This window comes from Podarcis tiliguerta (genome assembly GCF_965153285.1).
Source record: "Podarcis tiliguerta genome assembly, chromosome: 14".
Classification (NCBI taxonomy): Eukaryota; Metazoa; Chordata; class Lepidosauria; order Squamata; family Lacertidae; genus Podarcis; species Podarcis tiliguerta.
In genome coordinates, this window is record NC_139547.1 from 1,915,814 (window position 1) to 1,935,634 (window position 19,821).

At 42.9% G+C, this 19,821-nt stretch overlaps 1 protein-coding gene across 3 annotated transcripts in view; it reads right to left on the reverse strand.

The window, feature by feature from the left end:
* The window catches only part of TARS3 (threonyl-tRNA synthetase 3), a 28,823-nt gene that overhangs the window by 5,424 nt on the left and 3,578 nt on the right, over nt 1-19,821 (reverse strand). For all 3 annotated transcript variants that reach the window (XM_083412755.1, XM_083412754.1, XM_083412756.1), the window contains exons 4-15: nt 19,039-19,162; nt 17,729-17,850; nt 16,425-16,542; nt 13,108-13,172; nt 11,629-11,707; nt 9,074-9,220; nt 6,151-6,249; nt 5,051-5,217; nt 2,297-2,459; nt 1,394-1,531; nt 651-728; nt 444-544 (exon numbers count right to left, since the gene is read on the reverse strand). In XM_083412755.1, the coding sequence (XP_083268881.1) occupies nt 444-544; nt 651-728; nt 1,394-1,531; nt 2,297-2,459; nt 5,051-5,217; nt 6,151-6,249; nt 9,074-9,220; nt 11,629-11,707; nt 13,108-13,172; nt 16,425-16,542; nt 17,729-17,850; nt 19,039-19,162 (1,401 nt within the window). The remainder of the gene's footprint in view (nt 1-443; nt 545-650; nt 729-1,393; nt 1,532-2,296; nt 2,460-5,050; nt 5,218-6,150; nt 6,250-9,073; nt 9,221-11,628; nt 11,708-13,107; nt 13,173-16,424; nt 16,543-17,728; nt 17,851-19,038; nt 19,163-19,821) is intronic.

A 19,821-nucleotide genomic window follows, 5' to 3' on the forward strand; every position in this document is an offset into this window, starting at 1 on the left:
ATCTCCTTATAGCACATGTGGTAGTCAGTGCTGATGTGACTCACCTCAAATCAGACTTTGAGCTCGTCCACACGGGCCCTTGTCCTGTGCTTTCTAACCATGGGCCTGAAAGGTTGTGCCTCGGCCCCATCACTTTCCCCCAGAAAACCCGCACTTTGGTGATAAATCAGAACAAAGAGCAACCTCTGGAAAACATGATTCAGCGCTAAACCATGGGTTTTCCCGGGGGAAAGCAGTGGGGCAAACGGAAGTGTGGATGAGCCCTTACTGTGCTCAGTTACTATGCCACACCAATGCTCCAGACATTTAAGCACTTCTTCAGCTTGTCACCTAGTACCTCCAAGTCCATTTACAGCCTCCTCTGATCCCTTGTTTCCTTGTTTTAGGCTCTACATATTTAAGCAGATCAGCTCAAGTCCTAAAAGACTCTTATGCAAACTTACCCCACATAAGTAAGATTAAATCTGATAGGCAGCTGGAAGTCAAGCTGGATAGTAGCACACTGATGGTACCGACCAATAGCATCTCTGATGTTAATATCAATCTGCAAAGGACAACAATGGCAAAATTATAGTTTGGGCTTTGCCATTTATCCTCCACCTGTAGGCTTCAGTAAGAACATGAGTACAAAAGCATGAATCTTTACTAACCTTGGGACCATAAAATGCTCCGTCTCCCAGATTTAGCTTCCAGGGCTCCCCCAAGTCATCCAGGCTGTTCTGGAGTTGCTAAGAATAAATCAGAAGAGCAGTTCTTCATTTACATTATCTTGTTGTATTCCTTACAACGATCCTCCAAAATAAATTAGTATTATTATCCCCCTATTGCAGATGGGAAGCGGATAATACTGATTGCGGCTCACCTGAAGTTAGACTTCTTACAGCTTAGCCCCCATGGCACACCAATGCTTAAACATCTAACCATCCTCCAATCCATGTGTCCTCATGCTCTTCCTTGCTAGTTTAAATGCCAGAAATATAAGAACTGTTGCTATGACTGCTTCCGCTTCTACTTCTTATTTCTTACCTGTCCTTTACCATAAGGTCCCAAGGCAGGTTAAAGCAATTTAACAGTTCAAAACAAATTAGTCAGTCATTCTCTCTCTCTCTCTCTTTCACACACACACACACACACACACACACACACACACACAGAGAGAGAGAGAGAGAGAGAGGCACTGACCAATTTGTGCAGGGGTTATGTCCCTCACCCCTGTCTCTGCCCCCCTTTCTGGCCATTTCCGAGTCGCCATGATCATGTATCCATCAGATATCCATAAATACGTAAACACACACACACAGAGAGAGGGAGAGACGTCTTATGGAAACTGCATAATAAAGGTGCCACACAAAGTCGCTGTGTTCTCTTTTTTAGAGTAGCAGAATTAAATTACCCTCTCTGCCTGGTCCCAGATCTCCTTTTCCCCTAGAAAGTTGACAGGCCTTGTGGAAAGATGTAGTTGGAAGGTAAAACCGAAGACAGCATATACAGACTGCAAGAAGTTCAAGCAGCCTTTCATCTCTTCTTCAATCTGAAATTTAAAATGCAAATAAATTTACAGTGGAGATGTGTGTGGGATGGGATTTAATGGGTAGGAGACGATGTAGTAATTGCAATCTATCCCTCCAGGTGCCCACATGTGTGGGCTCAAAAGAGTTTTAAAATCCCATCCTTGGCAGCAAAATTAAAAGCATAGGAATTAGGCTGAAAAACCTTGATTTGAGCAAGTTCAGCTATGAAGTAAGGAGGGTTCCTCCTTTTTACCCTGCTTAAGAATGTATCATGCTACAACTCGTAAAAGTAGTTTAAAAATATTATTTACTTACTTTGTATGCACTGGTTTACAGCAAAGGCAGCAGTTAAAACTATGCAGGCACTTTTATTTACAGTATAACCAGCTAGCTTTGGGTATGTGCATAACCAACTTTAGAGCTAGAGTGAGCTGAGGCATGTCTGCATCTATCACCGGTCAAAGGAAGAGAAGGGGTGGAACAGGGAGTACTACGTGCTCCTTCCTCTCTAGCAAAGGAGGGGAAATGACACCACACAGAGCCACCTCTGCTAATTGTAGTTCTATGGTCTGAATGTCTACCTATCAGCCGGTGGCTGATAAAAGTCTGTGGATTTAGTCCCTTCTCATGCTAAGGTTTGGTTTGGCTGGGAAGCCCTTTCACAACAGCTGCTGTCTATTTAGCACTCAGACCACACAGGGACTAGTTTATCATGAACTCTTTTATCATTAAAAAAACAGTGAAGGCATTCCTCTACTGTGGCAACCCCAACGTAAGTGCACTACCTGCTCCATTGTGCAAAAGATATGGGCGTCGTCCTGTTGGAAGCGCCTGACCCGAGTCAACCCGCTTAGGGTCCCTGAAAGCTCATTTCGGTGAAGAACTCCAAAGTCAGCAAGTCTTAAAGGCATCTCCCTCCAGGACCGGGGACGATGGGCAAACATCAAGCTAGAGACATGAAATAGTTATTAGATCCAAGCATGGTTACTTGACCTGTTTATTCACAGGCCTCCTTTGTGTCCTGCCCTTTGTCCGGATGGCTTTCCCCACATTTTACCCTCACAATAATCTTGTGAGAAGGGCAAGCCAAGAGATGGTGATTGTCTCAGGGTCACCCAGTGGGTTTCATGCCATAGGGTCAAAATACCTACGATATGGAGATATGCAGTCAGTTCTCCTGACATTCTTATTTTTTTTATTACAGTTGCTAAACCAAACAATCCACTAGAAGACGTTTTGTGTGTAAAGCAAGAGTAAAAGACTCCAGATTTGACTGACCTAGTGGCGAAGGGAGAGGTTTGGTGGGATTTAAAAAAAAATGCTCCCCCCGTGCCATTTCCCCTGCCTAAATCCTGCGCCCACCTGTCATTAAACCTTGCAGGCATGTATGTTTTCTCCATTGCAGAGTAATACGGGGTGGGGGGGGGGAGAGAGGAAGGCACACCAATGAAAGGTCAACCCCTATAACAACACGGCCGGTCTGAAGAAAAGTCCACCGCCGCTATTTCTGTTTTAATACAGAAGTGAATATGTTGATATGATGATACTTCCGAGTAAAGGGTTGGTGACCTTCTGGCAGCCTGTTGCCATCCATTACCCAAAGAATGGCTCTGGGCCCCACTTGCATTATCTGGGTGGAATTCAATGTCACTCTAAAAGGATTGTTCTGTCAGCATGAGCATATCTGCTAGCCAGATGAAACAAGTTTGCCTCTCCTCCCCCTGTACACTGGGGTTTGGTGGTTCTTCCAACCCTCCAGAGCAGTGCTAGAAACAGAGATATGAAAGCTAGGAGCTAAATGGCACCTTAAACCTAGTTATGGGCCCCACAATGGAGTATCAAGGTGTGCTTTTTTATAACAAGAATACAAAGCTGAAAATGAATGAACTGCAGCTAAAAACTTATGTTCATTTATTACATAGTCTAGTCCTCATCTGAAGACTGCAAAAAACAAAGCCATACTTCCCATGCCCACCCCCCTTATATTCTTATGAGGGTCCCTTCTTCAGTCTTCAGAGAGTGGCTAGAAGTGGGGAGGCAGAAAAAGGTCCTCCTTTTCTTCCAGGAGTGGTGGTTTTAATCTGAAATCTTAGGTTCAATACTGCACCCAGAGGTCAGAAACTGCTCGAATTAATGAAATTCCATCACAAAACACACCTACAACAAGGGGAGTTTCGAACGCTACTCCACAGCAAATCTGGGGAGAAGCCGGGGTGCTGACTAGAGGGAGCCAGCAGTAAATCACATTGAGCCAGTTGGAGTTAACTCTTTATTAGGAAAAACAGGATCTGCCTAGGAGTGTCAGGCCTAAGGAGCCCAGCAATTCAAGTCTGGCAGGTCTTGCCCCCATGCAGCAATTGCTGAGACTGAAGGTCCCTGCCTCTCCACAGCTGTCTGTCCCCTCTCTTCCAGGGTTTCCCCCAATTAATCTAAGACAGTGCCTACGTGAAGCTAACTTCTCTGCCACCCTCTTCATGCCTCTCCTGGTTCTTGGAGACCAGGGGGGAGAGGAGCTGGTCGTAGCAGAAGGGAGAGACACCCGTGCCTCTTCACCAGCCTGACTCCTCTCTGCCTCCTGGCCTCCCTCCTCTCCAGCTTCAGCTTCTGCCTCTGATTCTGGACTTCTTCTCACAAACTCCCCCCCCCCCCACTCACTAAGCCTTGTTACCTCTTCTGCTTCTAACACCTCCTCCCAGTCTTCTCCCTCTGACCACCCATCATTGTCCCACCACCCCTTTCCGGGCTCTGAACCTTCTTCCCTTGGGGGTTCCCCTGCTGGCCCCTCCCACCATCCCTCTGCATCCAGCCAGTCTGTAACAGGTACGCGGGGGGGGGGGGGGGAGCCCTGTTGTCCTAGTGGGAATTCTGGCACTGGCTTCCGCTAGCACATCTGGTTTGTTGAAATTGGCCCTCTAAAACAAGATGCTGGAGAGCTGGAGCCTCACCCACAGCCTGTCTTGAAGTGCACTCAGCCAAGCAGAAAAGGGGGGGGGGTGTAGGGTGATCTGGGTGTAATGCGGGGAAATCAGAAAGGGGGACAGCTAGCAAGGAGACAGAAGAAAGCAAGAGGGCACAGGGGCCAGGAGAGAGAGAAGGCACACCCTCATAGAAGTTTGGCCCAGCAAGAGATCTTCTTGAACAGAGGTGGAGACTATTTTCAGCCCAAGGGGTCACATTCCCTTCTGGGGGCCACATAACAGTGGTGGGTGTGGCCAGAGTAATATGTAAAAGTTACATTTGCACAGTAGTTCCTGCGCATGTGTGCACACACACACCTATCCTACAGGGGAGCCAAAGTGTTTATTAGAGTTCAAGGGCCCAATCCAGGCAGGAAAAAACACTCAAGCAGCGTGTGAAGCAGGGCCTGTAGCAGATGTGGCTGAGGAAGGGCTGTGGCCTGCGGAAGACTCGGAGGGGCCTCAGCCCTGCTCTTGAATGCACATGTCCCCCCATTACGACTTATTCTTATTTAATCCAAACTAAAATAAATTTCCAATAGTTCAAATTAATTGGGAGTAATAATGGAAAGAACCACACACCAGTGTCCAGGGCAGTTCATTGGCTTAAGGGCAAACATTTCCTTCTCAGCCTCAAAAGAGAACATGTTCTCGCTGTAGTGCTGCCAGTGGCCAGAAGCCTCCCACAGTTTGCTGTTGTAGATATTAGGAGACACAACCTCTGTGAAGTTACGCCGGTGATATTCTTCCTGCACAAGGAAACCAAATTCTTCATAAGCAGTAGGCAAACACACACAAACCAATTCTTGCTCTTTAATGTATTTGCATTATTAATGATTTGATTTATTCCCAGCCTTCACCCTAAGGTCCCAAGTCAGGTCAAATTTAAAGTACAGTACTAAAAACGCTACGAAAAAACTAAATGAAAAACTAAAATGGTACTAAAAAACCACATCAAATGCCAGGCAAAGAGGTACATCCTTGTAACCTCAATTATTTATACCACACTTGCAAACAGGAATAGCCTTGCTGATCAGACCATTTAATAAGCATGTCGATACTTCTACACTCAAAGCTCATACCTGCTTAGAATTTATAACACTTTTATCCTACCCTTCCTCAAAAAGTGTTGAGAGGGTGGTGTACACACACTCCAAATTTCATCCTCACAGTAACCCTGTGAGGTAGGTTAGGTGAACAGATGGTGACTGAGCCAGTATTACGCACTAAGCTTCATGGCAGAGTGGGAATTTAAAGCTGGGCCACTCTAATCCCTACCCAGCACTTGCTCTTCAGTGGCACCACCTACAAAATGTCACGGTTTGTAGAGTTCCTGCTCTGGGCTCCAGCCCACCAGCCATGCCACTTTCTAGAATACTCCATTCCGCGCCCCCACAGCCAGCCAGCACCTTCTAGCCTCTGAGCCTGCTCAGACCTCACTGGGCTGTCCTCTGGAGTCCCCCTCTTTAGGGTTTCTTTTCTCCTATAGGTTGTTTTGTACTTCTGAAAGCCTCAAGCCAGCTGGTATTTGCTTCTTCCAGGCGGGCAACACTGTTTGGGTTAAATAAAGATCCAGGCCATAACAACCATATAATTAAATAAATAAGTAGCAACCAATGTCCATTTCTCTGCAGGGAAAAAAAATATTTTATAACAATTTCAAATTAGTAAATGTCACTTACTTTGATAAAATCCATGAGTATATTATAAATAAAGGCACCTCTGGGCAGAAAGAAACAACTTCCTGGACTCAGTTCATGGAAGAAGAAGAGTTCTTGTTCCTGTATCCACACAATCAAACATCAGAAGTTAAAAGAAGACAGAAATGAGGCTTCTGGTCTCTGCAAGATGGCGAACGGAGCACAGATCTGATCGCTCTGACAGATCTGAGCCCCATGGAGAGTCAGGGGGAAACGCCAAGGTGAGGCGTACCCCCCCCAAAGTCTTGAGAGGGTCCTCAAGACGTTGAGGGGTCCAGCAGATTGCAAAGAGCTCTCCTGCAATTCCCAGGCTGGGGAGAGTGGGTGAAAGAGGCGGGAGTGAGTGCAGCCTTGGCAGCAATGCATCTCCGCGGGAGCGAAGCCTTAACGCTTCGGCCACCAGCAGAGATTTTCCATAACCAACATTCAAGCCGATGGAAATGTAAGAAGATTCACTATTGAAATTAATTAAGCTTAATTCGGTGCCAGACGAAGGATTAAAAAGGAAGTCCGTTCTTCATCTTCTGGGTAATTAACTGTACATGGAAAAAATTGCAAGTGGAAAACTTTATCTTATTTGATATTTACGGTGTGGGCCTGCTGATGGGAGAATTCAAAGCAACTGAAACCCATTCTTTATTGTTTGACATTGCTACGGGATTTTAAAGACTTGGTATTTGTGTATGGAAAAGGGAAGGTAGTGCCAGGACTCTGACAACACCCGAGAGCCCTTACGCAGCCCTTCCAAAGCTTTTCCTCAGTTGCAGGGAGGAAAGGTTAAGGCAACTGAAATCCACTCTTCTTGGCTTGTTATCGATACTGGAGTATAAAAGAGGAAACTGGATTTTGGACTGCAGCTGCCGTTAAAACTGAACTCAGCAGAGGAAATTTGGATTAAGACAATTAAAGTACTCTGTTGGGGGAATATAAGATAGACATATCTTGGCTGGAGGGATTTACAGAGCACTGAACTCAGTTTCCTGTATATAAATTGGAATTTTAAGGAGAAAAAAATCTGGAAAGTGAGGTTGATATGCCTATTTATAAGGATCTTCAAGTGCTGCAACTCTACATTCTACCCTGAGACATTTTAGAAAATTGGATACTGAGTTTAGTACTCTCTCTCCTGGACAATTAAGTGGTAATTCTTATGGATATATTGTTTCAGTCTCTTCTTTAAGGTAGATATTTGTAATATATGAATATCAACTTTAAATTTAGTTTTTATGTTAAATTGCATATGTGTATAAACGGGTCTAAAGAAGGGGGTAGTGGGAAAGCACAGAAACTGTTTACTGTTTATTGGGAACTTACACTGAATGGCCTTGAAACTGATAAGGTGGTGGTGAAAACTGGATGTTTTGAGAACAACAGAAAGACAAAAATATGACAGTGATTAAACAGTCAGAGTTGAGTCTGAATAGAAGGGCCCAAGTACAGGACCCGGGGGATAAACCTCAATCTGAATTGGAAAAAGATTTCACGAAAGAGATGAGGGGAATTATGGCTAAAATAACAGAGGAGTTTACAACCTGAATGGATCAAAGAATTAAAAGGGTGACAGAACCGATTGAAACAATAGAGTTTTGGACAGGGAGAATTGAGGAAGGGGATATTCCGAGGCAAAAGTTGGAAAGGAAGCCTGAACACTGGGAAAAGATGACCGATATGAAGTCCAAAAGAACAGGGTAGATTTGGAAGTTTTGTGGTTTAGGCAGAAAACCCTTGAGGAGGCCTAGGTGAAAGTACAACCTCTGAGACGGAGAGAAGTTTGGAGGAAAGGCGAGCTGGAACTTGCCTCAACTGACAGATGTTTTCTGATGAAATTTAAGAACGCCAAAGTTAGGAAAAAGAATGGGAAATGGTCTTGGAAAAAGTTATTGCTTATGTGCAAAATATTGTAGATATTGTTACATTACCAGGCTTTGATTAAACGCTTGCAATTAGTAGAGATGGGGATAAAATTAGAAGGAAAAAGTAATAGTTAAACACAGATGTGGAATGCAGAAAGTTGTTTTAAATGAAACTCTAGATGCTTAAATAACATCTGTGTTAATGATTTGAAGTGTAAATGATTTGAAGTGTTAGTAAGTTTTGATTAACTACAGGTAATTATTAGAAAATTGGATAAATGGAAATGGAAATGTAAGAGAAGAGGGGGTGGAGGGAGGTCCAGAGATTCCTGGAATCTCGGGAAAAAGGGTTTTGAAAAGATACTGCTGTACATGGGGATGGGGGGGGTAAAAATGTTCTTTTTTACTAATGTTAATGTGGAATTAAATTGTGAAAAAGAATAAAAAAACATTTAACAAAAAGACGACGACGACAAATAATCATTATTCTGTGCAGTCATGCAATGCAAACATGTCATTCAACTGACTTATTCTTCTACAGTGAAATCAAGCTGGCATGGAGGTGGATTTCCACTCTCTGCTGTCAAAAACTTTCCCTTTCAGCAGCACCTTGCAAGGTGCTTTGAAATCCCTACTTCAAGACTTCAATATATATTGCATATGGGGTCAAATTTGGCCCTCAAGACAGATCTGGATAAGAGAGCCAAAAAGGTTCCTCCGCCTTGCTTCTCTTTTAACCCTCATGTCAGAAAGCTGCTTCACACTTGAACACAGCTGCACAATGCTGGACTGCCCATTGTTTCAGTCTTGAGTCAACCCCCGCTCCTGAAAACACGGCAACTGTTCTGCAGTGTACACTTTTAACAGTTCTAGGGAGCCAAAACAATAAAAGGACTCGTATGTCACATTAAAAACCAACATTTATTGCTGCATTTGTTGCATATGTATTGCATCTGACAAAGAAACTAGTCCACAAAGGCTTCTGCTGCAGTAAATCTGTTAGTCTTAGATAAAAAAGGTTTCAAAGCGAAGAGAATGCATACAAACCATACTTTGCCAATTTTCCTGTGATCACGATTTTTGGCTTCCTCCTGGACCTTCTCCCACTCTTTCATCATTTTGTTTTCCGGAAAAGATATTCCATAAATTCTCTGCAGTGTTTCCATGTCAGCCTTTCCCTCCCAATAAGTGGAGGAATTCTGTTGTTGAAAGAGTTACCCCAAATGTAAGTACATTGCAAGAAAAAAATGTAATCTGAGCCATTTGTGGGAAATAAACCATCTCCGATTGCCCAGTAATTCTTTATGAAACTAAGCCTGCAATCCTGTGCATTATTTACCCCACTGAATACAGTCTGACAGTGATATTCATTTCTTTAGGTCTCCTGCTGCCCCCATATGCTTGGAACTTCCTCTGAAAGCACCTGTGAGATGCCCCCCCTCTCCCTCCAAACCCACCTTTTCTGCAGGGAAGCTCAAAGAAGCGCTAGGAGCGACCAGGTCACCAGGGATCCCATCTGCCCAAATAAATTAGTGGCTCCCACCTACTGAGGTGACAGATGTCCCAAAGGTTACAAGAATACCTAGAAGAAATCTTCTGCAGCAGACACTAGCTAAAGGTTTACAAAGAAATTTGTCACTTGAAGCTTTTAGGGTTAGATCTTTTCTCTCAGGCTCACAAGTTGATGGGAACTCAATTCAGTAAATAATCATTTTAAAGGTTTGATTGCTTTATTACATGAAATGTTAATAAATATTTCATTTCAGTCTGCTCAGAATCAGAGACTTTGGTGAGAACTCAGTTGAGATATTCCAGAGGAAGAGGAGTGGTAGAAAGAATTTTGGCTTAAACCACCTTCTGTCTGCTCAAACAAGAGAAATCTCACTGAAGCCAGTTCATGGCTGGTACTTTATGCCTAGGCAGCTTTCATTTACCTTGTGTGGCCAGCAGCTCACCCATGTGCTGGAGGGGTGTTAAATTACTGGCATCTATAGAGACGTGGGATGCGGGTGGTGCTGTGGGTTAAACCACAGAGCCTAGGGCTTGCCAATCAGAAGGTTGGCGGTTCGAATCCCCGTGATGGGTTGAGCTCCCGTTGCTCGGTCCCTGGTCCTGCCAACCTAGCAGTTTGAAAGCACGTCAAAGTGCAAGTAGATAAATAGGGACTGCTCCAGCGGGAAGGTAAACGGCGTTTCCGTGCGCTGCTCTGGTTTGCCAGAAGTGGCTTAGTCCTGCTGGCCACATGACCCGGAAGCTGTACGCCGGCTCCCTCGGCCAATAAAACAAGATGAACACCGCAACCCCAGAGTCGGTCATGACTGGACCTAATGGTCAGGGGTCCCTTTACCTTTATAGAGACATGTGGCGGGACTGCCCTAAGGTTGCAGAATTTTGGTGTAAATTCTTCAGTGACCATTTCTTTAATTACAAAAGACAGTAACTCCATCGCCTTATTTATATTATTGAATCACAGAGAAGGAAGCAGATTTACAAAGTAAAGAGCTTACCTTACATTTATTAACACTACACAGGAAGCTTTCGCAAAATTTTGGAAGACATTTGGTTTGCCTACTTTAGAATACTGGTTTACGAAAGTATGGCAGACAGTCCTCCTCAAAAAGATTTCTCATTAAACTAAAAGTACCCAGAGGACCAATTACAAATAACTTTTCTTTTGCCAAATGTTATCATTTTATTTCATATACAAATTAGGAAGCTCGTGGCCAGATGGTTCCTTCGGCATATGCCAAGATATGGATCTTGTGATTCCAAGAACAGAAAGTGGGGTTCTTATATTTGTTTTTCATAACAAGCCAGCAAACATAATGATAAATGTAGATATATCATAACTCTGCTATGACCAACCGTTTACACAAATATACACTGCAAGTTTCCCCCCTCCTGCTTGTGAAGGTACTGGTTATTATTTGCTTCTCTCCCCCCCCCCCCCCGCGTTTCTCTTTGACCCTGTATCTTGTTTCTTTCTATTTTCCTTAAAAAAATCAACAAAAGTATTTTGAAAATAACAAAAATTCAGTGGTTTACACACAAACCACCACATTCAATTCTATCAATACAAAAAGTCCCCACCTCAAAAAAAATGTTTAATATACGGTGGTACCTCGGGTTAAGAACTTAATTCGTTCTATAGGTTGATTCTTAACCTGAAACTGTTCTTAACCTGAAGCACCACTTTAGCTAATGGGGCCTCCCGCTGCTGCTGCACCGCCAGAGCACAATTTCTGTTCTCACCCTGAAGCCAAGTTCTTAACCCGAGGTACTATTTCTGGGTTAGCGGAGTCTGTAACCTGAAGCGTCTATAACCTGAAGTGTCTCTAACCCGAGGTACCACTGTAGTTATAGGGATTGCAAAGCAGAGGCAATATTATTATTTGTTTGTTTTGAAATAGAAAAAAGTGTTTAAACAGCCAAGCAATACAACAGCCTTTGGAAGATGAGTGGACCGTCACACAAACCACATTCCATATTATTTGATGTACAGTCCAAGTTTACTACGAAGCAACCCCATTTCAACACAAGGGAGCTTACTCCCTGCTATAAGGGTGTTTCACTCTTGAAAATCCTAATCTTTAAAGGGCTTGCTTACCTTAAAAATCTTTAAGGCCTTAATTTTCCCAGTATGCCTCACATGAGGGCCTCTGCATAAGTCAATCAGCGGACCACACCTATCAGAAGATTATAAAGGTTAAGATGCAATTAGAAAAAATCAGGTTCCCAGTTCATTTAAGTCTATAGCCAATCAAAAGGTAATCCATTCTGAACTTTGTCACACATGCAGTTGTGTTAATCTGAACTTCTTGCACTTAAAATGAACCTGAGGCATCACACCAAGCCATGGTTTGTGCTTCCAAAAATGTACTGGGAACTGGGAACCAGGCTTGGTGGCTGCTTGTTTGCTTTTGTTTTGCATCCTTGCAGTGCTTGTTCTCAGATGTGCCCCTCTCCATGGCGCAGCAGCTTCTAAGGTGGAGCAACAGCTTATAACTACAGCTTTTCAATTCAGACATTCCAAAATACAGCTCAAAACCACTGTCTACAAAATCCACCTCAAACCACAGCTCCCATTTCTGATTGCATTGCACAAACTGTTGACATAGGGATCATAATGAATCTTTGTTATGCTTCCCTTTAGCATGATGTATGAACCTGTATGTGTATATTGTATATTGTATATTACAGATTATATGTTTAATTGAAACAAAAGAACTTCACGAAACTGCATTTACAGTGGTACCTTGGGTTAAGTATTTAATTCATTCCGGAGGTCTGTTCTTAACCTGAAATTGTTCTTAACCTGAAGCACCACTTTAGTTAATGGGGCCTCCCGCTGCCGCCGCACGATTTCTGTTCTCATCTTGAAGCAAAGTTCTTAACCTGAGGTAATATTTCTGGGTTAGCGGAGTCTGTAACCTGAAGCGTCTGTAACCTGAAGCATACGTAACCCGAGGTACCACTATACTGATCCTTGCCTCATTTGAACCTCCTTTTGTAGAGTTTAGATTGTCAGATCTGTGCAGCAGCAACCTGCCTTTTGCTTACCATAATGCACCATGTACAGTGATGGTGTGATCAAAGAACCATCACAGCATTGTAGAGTTGGAAGGGACCTTGGGGGTCATCTAGTCCCACCCCCTGTGATGTGGGAATCTGAGTCAAAGCATCCATGTCAGATGGCCATTCTGCTTAAAAGCCTCCAAGGAAGGGGAGTCCACAACGTCCTGAAGGAGACTGCTCCACTGCCAAGCAGCTCTTACTGTCAGAAAGTTTTCCCAGATGTTTAGTTGGAATCACCTTTCATGTAACTTGAAGCCACTGGGTTGGGTACGGTCCTACCCTCCAGATCAGGAGAAAACAAGCTTGTTCCCTCCTCCATGATGTATGTTATAAGCAATAATAATAAAGCAACTATGTTCTCATTATATATACAGTATTTTTTTTTCTAAATTTGAGCATATAATTTTCTCTCAAAATTTAAAATTACATACATCTTACAAATGTCTTCTTCCTAAGAATTTAAAAAAATAGCACATTTGAAAGTTTGAGTCAAAACTGCGCATCCTTTTACCTGTACACTGTAGTTGTTGGTGTGTCAACCTTGTCATTCAAAATTCGGCATTTAAACTGGTTATACTATGCAGAAGAGGAGCAAAAAGGCAAGGGAGGAAACAAAATGAGAATTTGAATTTTCTTGAACAAGCATGAAGCCATATACTAGCCTTCTGCAACCTGGTGCCCTGGAGATGCCATACAACTCTTATCACCTCTACTGAGTGTGGCCATTGGTCAGGCATGATGGGAGTTGCAGTCTGGGCTGCCTTATTCTGGCAGACCACTGGCCTACCTCACTTCCTATTCAGACAAGCAGCAGCTCCAGGGTGTTACTGTTGAATCTTTGTGAGCATCTTTTCAAACTCACAAGGTGTCCTGCATGTTCCTCTGCGTGCTCCACTCTGAAAGTTGTCAAGCCTTTTGCGGAGACAATCACTGATGCAATAAACTCACTTCATGCCCATGGTTCAGGCAGTAAGGTTTATTGCCCGCTTACAGCTTAATGGTTCTGTACATCATTGGCCCATAAATCAGTCACTAGCATGCTGCTACGACGGTCTGCATCTGTAGATGGTTCTCCCCCTCCCAGCAGGGAGAAGAGGAGAGAGAGAGAAATGAACAAACTCAGCTCTTTATCTCAGTCTCTGTATCTAGGCCCAAAGAGACACTGTGCAGAACCTCATGCTTCTGACCCTGAAGCCACCTGCTTCTAGATTGTTTAGATTGCACTGTGCAGATAAGGAATGGCTACTAGTTTCCGTTTCACATATACCTACAGTTACTCCATATCCTTTTGTAATTGAAAACGCCAGAGATTGAGCCTAGGACCTTCTGCCTTTAGAGTACGGTCCCTCCTACCAAAGATGTTATTTCTGTTTCAAACCATCCCAGTAATCAGGGGGGCAGCGATTTTTAAAAATTGGCAAAGAGAAATTTCAAGGTTCATATGGCAGGGTAAGAAGCCAAGAATAAAGTTTAAGATATTGACTGATGCGAAAGAAAGAGGAGGCTTCGCCCTGCCGGACCTGAAATTATACTATGAAGCATCCTGCCTCTGCTGGTTAAAGGAATGGATAAAATTGGAAAATACTGATTTGTTGGATTTGGAAGGATTTGACAATAGATTTGGGTGGCATGCGTATCTATGGTATGATAAAAAGCGAGTACACAGAGGGTTTGGAAACCACACCATAAGAGGCTCATTGATAGAAGTCTGGGAAAGATATAAAAATCTGTTGGAGGCAAAAACACCATGGTGGTTGTCACCATTGGAGGTATTATGTGTGAAAAAGACGAATATGAGTGGGGAATGGTTAACATACAGAGAACTAATAAGGAAAATAGATGGTAAATGGATGTTGAAGCCATATGAAGAAGTGAAAAGATATGTGAATGACTGGCTGCACTATTACCAAATTAATGAAATGTTTAGAAAAGAGCTTAAGTTAAATGGTTTTGCGGAGAAAGAATCAAAATTCCAGAAAGAAATAATAAACAGTGACTATAAAATTTTGGCTAAAATGTACAACATATTGTTAGAATGGCACACAAAAGATGAAGAGATAAAATCAGTTATGATTGACTGGGCGAAAGACTTTGGATATAACATATATATGGAGGATTGGGAGAAATTGTGGAGAGAAGGATTAAGATTTACTGCTTGTACAACTATAAAAGAAAATGTGATGAAAATGATGTATCGATGGTACTTAACACCAGTGAAATTAGCTAAGATGTACAAGGGATGTAACAAATGTTGGAAATGTAAAGATAAAGAAGGTACATTTTATCATATGTGGTGGGAATGTAAGAAAATTAAAAATTATTGGGAAATGATATATAATGAATTGAAGAAAATGTTTAAATATACATTTGTTAAGAAGCCAGAAGCATTCCTGCTAGGTATTGTGAGAAATGAGATAAACAAGAAAGATAGGAAATTATTTTTGTACGCAGTAACAGCAGCGAGAATATTGTTAGCCCAGAAATGGAAACAAGAAGAACTCCCAACACTGGAAGAATGGAGAATGAAAATGATGGACTTTGCAGAACTGGATAGAATGACAGGAAGAATTAGGAATCGACGAGATCAGAGATTTATTGAAGAATGGGAAAATTTTCAGAATATATGCATAAATTAGGTGAAAAACAAATAACGCTTGCAACGTTTAGCGAAGCTTTGTAAAAAAGAAAGTTAAAATTATGGATTGAAAGCAGATTTAATTTAAGAAGTAGATAAGAACTAAGAAATGTGTGGAAAATTGAGAAGGGAAGGAGTACCAGCCAAGTTGAGGGAAGTCAAAAAATGAGAGAATGGTTTTATAAATTGTTTGAATTGTATTAATTTGTCTTATTTGTAAACTGAATAAAAATTATATTAAAAAAAAAAATAGAGTACGGTCCCTCCTACATTCTTATTTAAAATGGGCACAGCAGCCGCCTTATTGTGCAGCCCTTGCAAGATTTCTGGATGCCTTGCTAAGAGCTTCTGGACTCCTTTCTCCAGACATAGCCTGGGAAGATTGACATTCCTACCAGCCAGAGAGTATGTTACGAAACATGCAGGGGAAGCTAGACAGGGAAGAGATGGTTTGGCTGCATATTAGCTATATTAAGCACAGCTTCTTTCAGGACACAATTTCATCACGAATTAAAGAAGATGGTGAGGTCACCAGGGCCAATGTAACTGCAGGCTAAAGCAGTCTCCTGCTTCTCAATCCAAGAACTACTAACAGAAGCTTCTGCTCTGAAATAACTACAGGCTTAAGCTACACACGGCCTCTCACGGTGACTTTCTCTTCCTGCCCCAAGCAACATTTCAGGGAAAAAAGAGACTTTGTAGGACAGGGCTAGGGAAGAGTACTGTGGGCATGTACCTGATATGCAGAGCAAGGAGCATAAAAAATGGTTTGCAGCCTGTTGGGCAGGGAAGAGGAAACAGACAACTGAGAAGAAAACACTATTATCCCTAGAGTGGGATGGGGAACCTGTGGCCCTCCATAAGTTGTTGGGCTCAAACTCCCACCATCTCTGCCCACTGACTATGCTGGGAGGAGGGGGGTTATGTAAGCTGGAAGTCCAACAACGCTGGAAGAGCCCCAGGTTCCCTATCTGTTAAGAAAGGAGAAAAGCAGCATTGAAAATATTTTCCCCTTTCCTGCCTGCTGTCTCCCTTGCACCCCTGACTGTGGAACGACAATGGTTTTGAGGGAGTATCTGCATTTACATGCTGTGGAAACAGCCAGCATGAGCAAGTACTAGTCTTCAGATTCCAAAGTTCAGAGCAACGTTTGCAGTGGATGATTTTGAATATTGGAAAACCCAGAGACTTACCTTAAACATATCCAGCAGGATTTCTTTGCGAACTTCTAGCCTTTCAAAAGGCTGCTTCTCTTTTATGATGTTTTTACACAGATTCTCCAGGGTTGGAAATTCTGTACTAGATACACCTCTAGAAAAAAGAAAGGCCAATGATCTTAAAGTAAAAGACCATGTAGAGCAGCATGAAAGTTTATCATCCTCCATTACAAGCTGAAAATCCTATGCAGTTCTTTTTTTCACCATTGTATGGCAGTTTAAAGAAGATGGTCTTATTTATGACTAAAGTTCCTTTAAATTATAAACATGCAGCACAGCCCTAACCATGTCTACTCAGAAGTAAGCACTACTGAATGCAATGGGGCTTCCTCCAAGATAACTGGGGTTAAGGTGGCAGCCTTAGTTTCTATACATTTAAATATATAAATAATGATGCATTTAAAGGGCAAACATTTTAATAAGCAATATAGACTTTTATCATTGATTTAATCATCTTGGATTTTGGGGACAGTGGCAAGGTTGATGTTTAGACACCAGGAAAAAATTGTTTATTTCCACATCTGTATGATCATTTAGCTCGCTTAGCTTTACTCTGCACACCTTACTGTGGTATGTTGTATTTTTGTTCTGGAGTGCCTTTGATCATTGTAAACCACCTTGGATACCATTGTTGGAAAAGCAAGGTATAAGGATTTTAATAAATAAAATACATTTTAAAATGTATGCAATCAAGACATTCAAGTGGCAAAGCTTTGCCTGGGCTATCATCTGAGCCTGCAGGTGGGGAGATTTTGCATGCGTCATTTTTCTCTGAGAATAAAAAAAAAATAGCTCCCAACACACAGGAAAAAATAGCATGTCAGCAAAGAGTATAAGCTGGACCCTTTCCTTTTCCTTTTTAAAAATGGTGCCACATGGTTGGACAGAGTATGCAACTATTCCAACATCCCGCCTCCAGCCTCAACTGATACTCTCCACATCTGTACCACTTGATTTTGCTAAGTAAAGCTAATATTGTCTGAGATTTGCTATATAAAAATATTGGGTTCAGCCAGCTTTGGAGTATGAAATTCTATAACCAATGGTTCTTTCATCAAGAATAGTCATATTTTGCCTCTACATTTCCACTGGTGAAAGGAAATGCAGGCACAAACACCTCCTTTGCAGAACACATTACTGCTACTGAGTACTGATGCTATGGTGAAGATAGTAAATATTCTAACGTAGTTTTAAGGAAGAGGTTACATTAAAACCCAAGTTTATACTTCATCTGTGCTATACCAACTCCAAAATGCCAACACTTGTTGACAAAACAATACCTGTTTTCAATGTACATGTCATAATAAAAACCATTCTCAATGGGAGGTCCATAGCACAAGCATCCACCATAATAATTTTCCATTGCTTCTCCAAGAACGTGAGCACTAGAATGCCAATAAACCTGCATGCAAAGATAAAAAAATAGATCATGAGGCAATTAATTATTAGTAAGTTCCCTATTCCCCTCACAGATAGATTAGAGCTGAGCAACACACAATCAAATATTTACGTTTTCCAATGTGAAACCTTTGCCTGTACCATGCCCCATGTATCAGAGATGGGCAGATTTCACAATCTGTTCCCCCACCTCGAACCCTAAGGTCCATCAACCAGAGCCAGATGAAAAATGTTCACTCACAGAGTAGAGCCAATCACCTACTTGCCACCTTGAGCCAACTACTGGGATAACATGTAGATTTGTATATCTGAGTTGCTTCAGATCAGGGGTTCAAACACAGAATTAGCTAGCAAAAATACCTGATCAAAAGCAATCTCTTAGCATTCAGGTGTTGTAGATAAAGAACAACAAGGTTGAGATAGAAAATTATCACAGCAGATTATTATTTTTTGGTTACTTTCAATTTTACTTGCTAAAATATTAGGGATCAAAAACTCCAATCAGCTGCACATCACTCAGAGCTCTATTAGTTGGTCCTGATCTACTTGATCCATGCCATACATGATCACCTGCACATGGTTAGATAAGGCTGGCTCACATCCTAGTCTACAATATATAACCTTTTACTTCCATCATCCCTTCTCTATTTCCACACTGCTGCTATGTGCCATCACCATACTAAATTCCACAGAGGGGACCTGGCTGCCACTGGCTGCTGGCATCTGGGTGAGGAGAGGAGCGGGCAGTATGTGGACTGTGCCTGCTGTTGTCCCCTGGCAAGCCCCAGCTCAGCCTCTCAGTGCCAGCCCCAGTCTGGGCAGCATCGCCTCTGAAGCTCGGCTGCCTGGGTCTCAAAAGCACCAGGTGAGGGAGGAAGGTGGTGCAGCCTCTGATGGGCCACAGGCTCTCATCCTGGGCTGTCCTCGATTGACTCTGGCTTCCTTCTCACTGCCCACCCTCCTGGCGACATACCAGTGAGGGGCAGCCTCCCCCAATATTTTACTGAAGTTGGTGCCATTGCCAGGCAGCCAGTGGGAAAGCCGGGGGGGGGGGGGGTGCTGGCCTGCAACGGCACCCACCTCGTTCCGGCTGAAAAAAAGCCCTGCCTGTACAAGGATTTCCTTTGCTGGATCAGGACTTCTGTTTTCAAATTATTTTACAAAGAGAGAGATAAAAAAAAACTTTACGTACAGCTTGAGCTTCTTCACTATCAAAGGTGAGCAGCTCCAAGGAAGAGTCTCTTTCCATCGGCCGATCTAAATCCCACAGTTCCCCGTTCACTTTGGCTATGATGGCGTTATCAGCAAGTCCACGACTAAAGAGAGCAAAGGCATGCTAAAAATGTTACCTCTAAAAAACCTGCCAGAGATGTCCTCCTTTTGAGGCCATCAAACCTTTAATTCTATAGTTGCTGAGAGATGGGCTTGAGGGTAGGTCAGAGAGAAAGGGACAGATGTTAAAGCTTAATTGTACATAAAAGAGATGTGCAAAAAAGATAGTTTAAGCTTTAACTTGCACACAAAGTATTTTTAGCATTTCCCCCTCTCTAATCACAGCTATTATATGTTTCTCTCTACGTGCTTTTTTCTGTGTGTACATGCATACATAACATCATTAATCCAACCCCCTGCAACACAGGAATCCTGCCCACCACCATCCCTAAAGTAAAAGGTAAAGGTACCCCTGCCCGTACGGGCCAGTCTTGACAGACTCTAGGGTTGTGCGCCCATCTCACTCAAGAGGCCGGGGGCCAGCGCTGTCCGGAGACACTACCGGGTCACGGGGCCAGCGCTGTCCGGAGACACTACCGGGTCACGTGGCCAGCGTGACATCACTGCTCTGGCGAGCCAGAGCCGCACACGGAAACACCGTTTACCTTCCCGCTAGTAAGCGGTCCCTATTTATCTACTTGCATCCGGGAGTGCTTTCGAACTGCTAGGTTGGCAGGCGCTGGGACCGAACAACGGGAGCGCA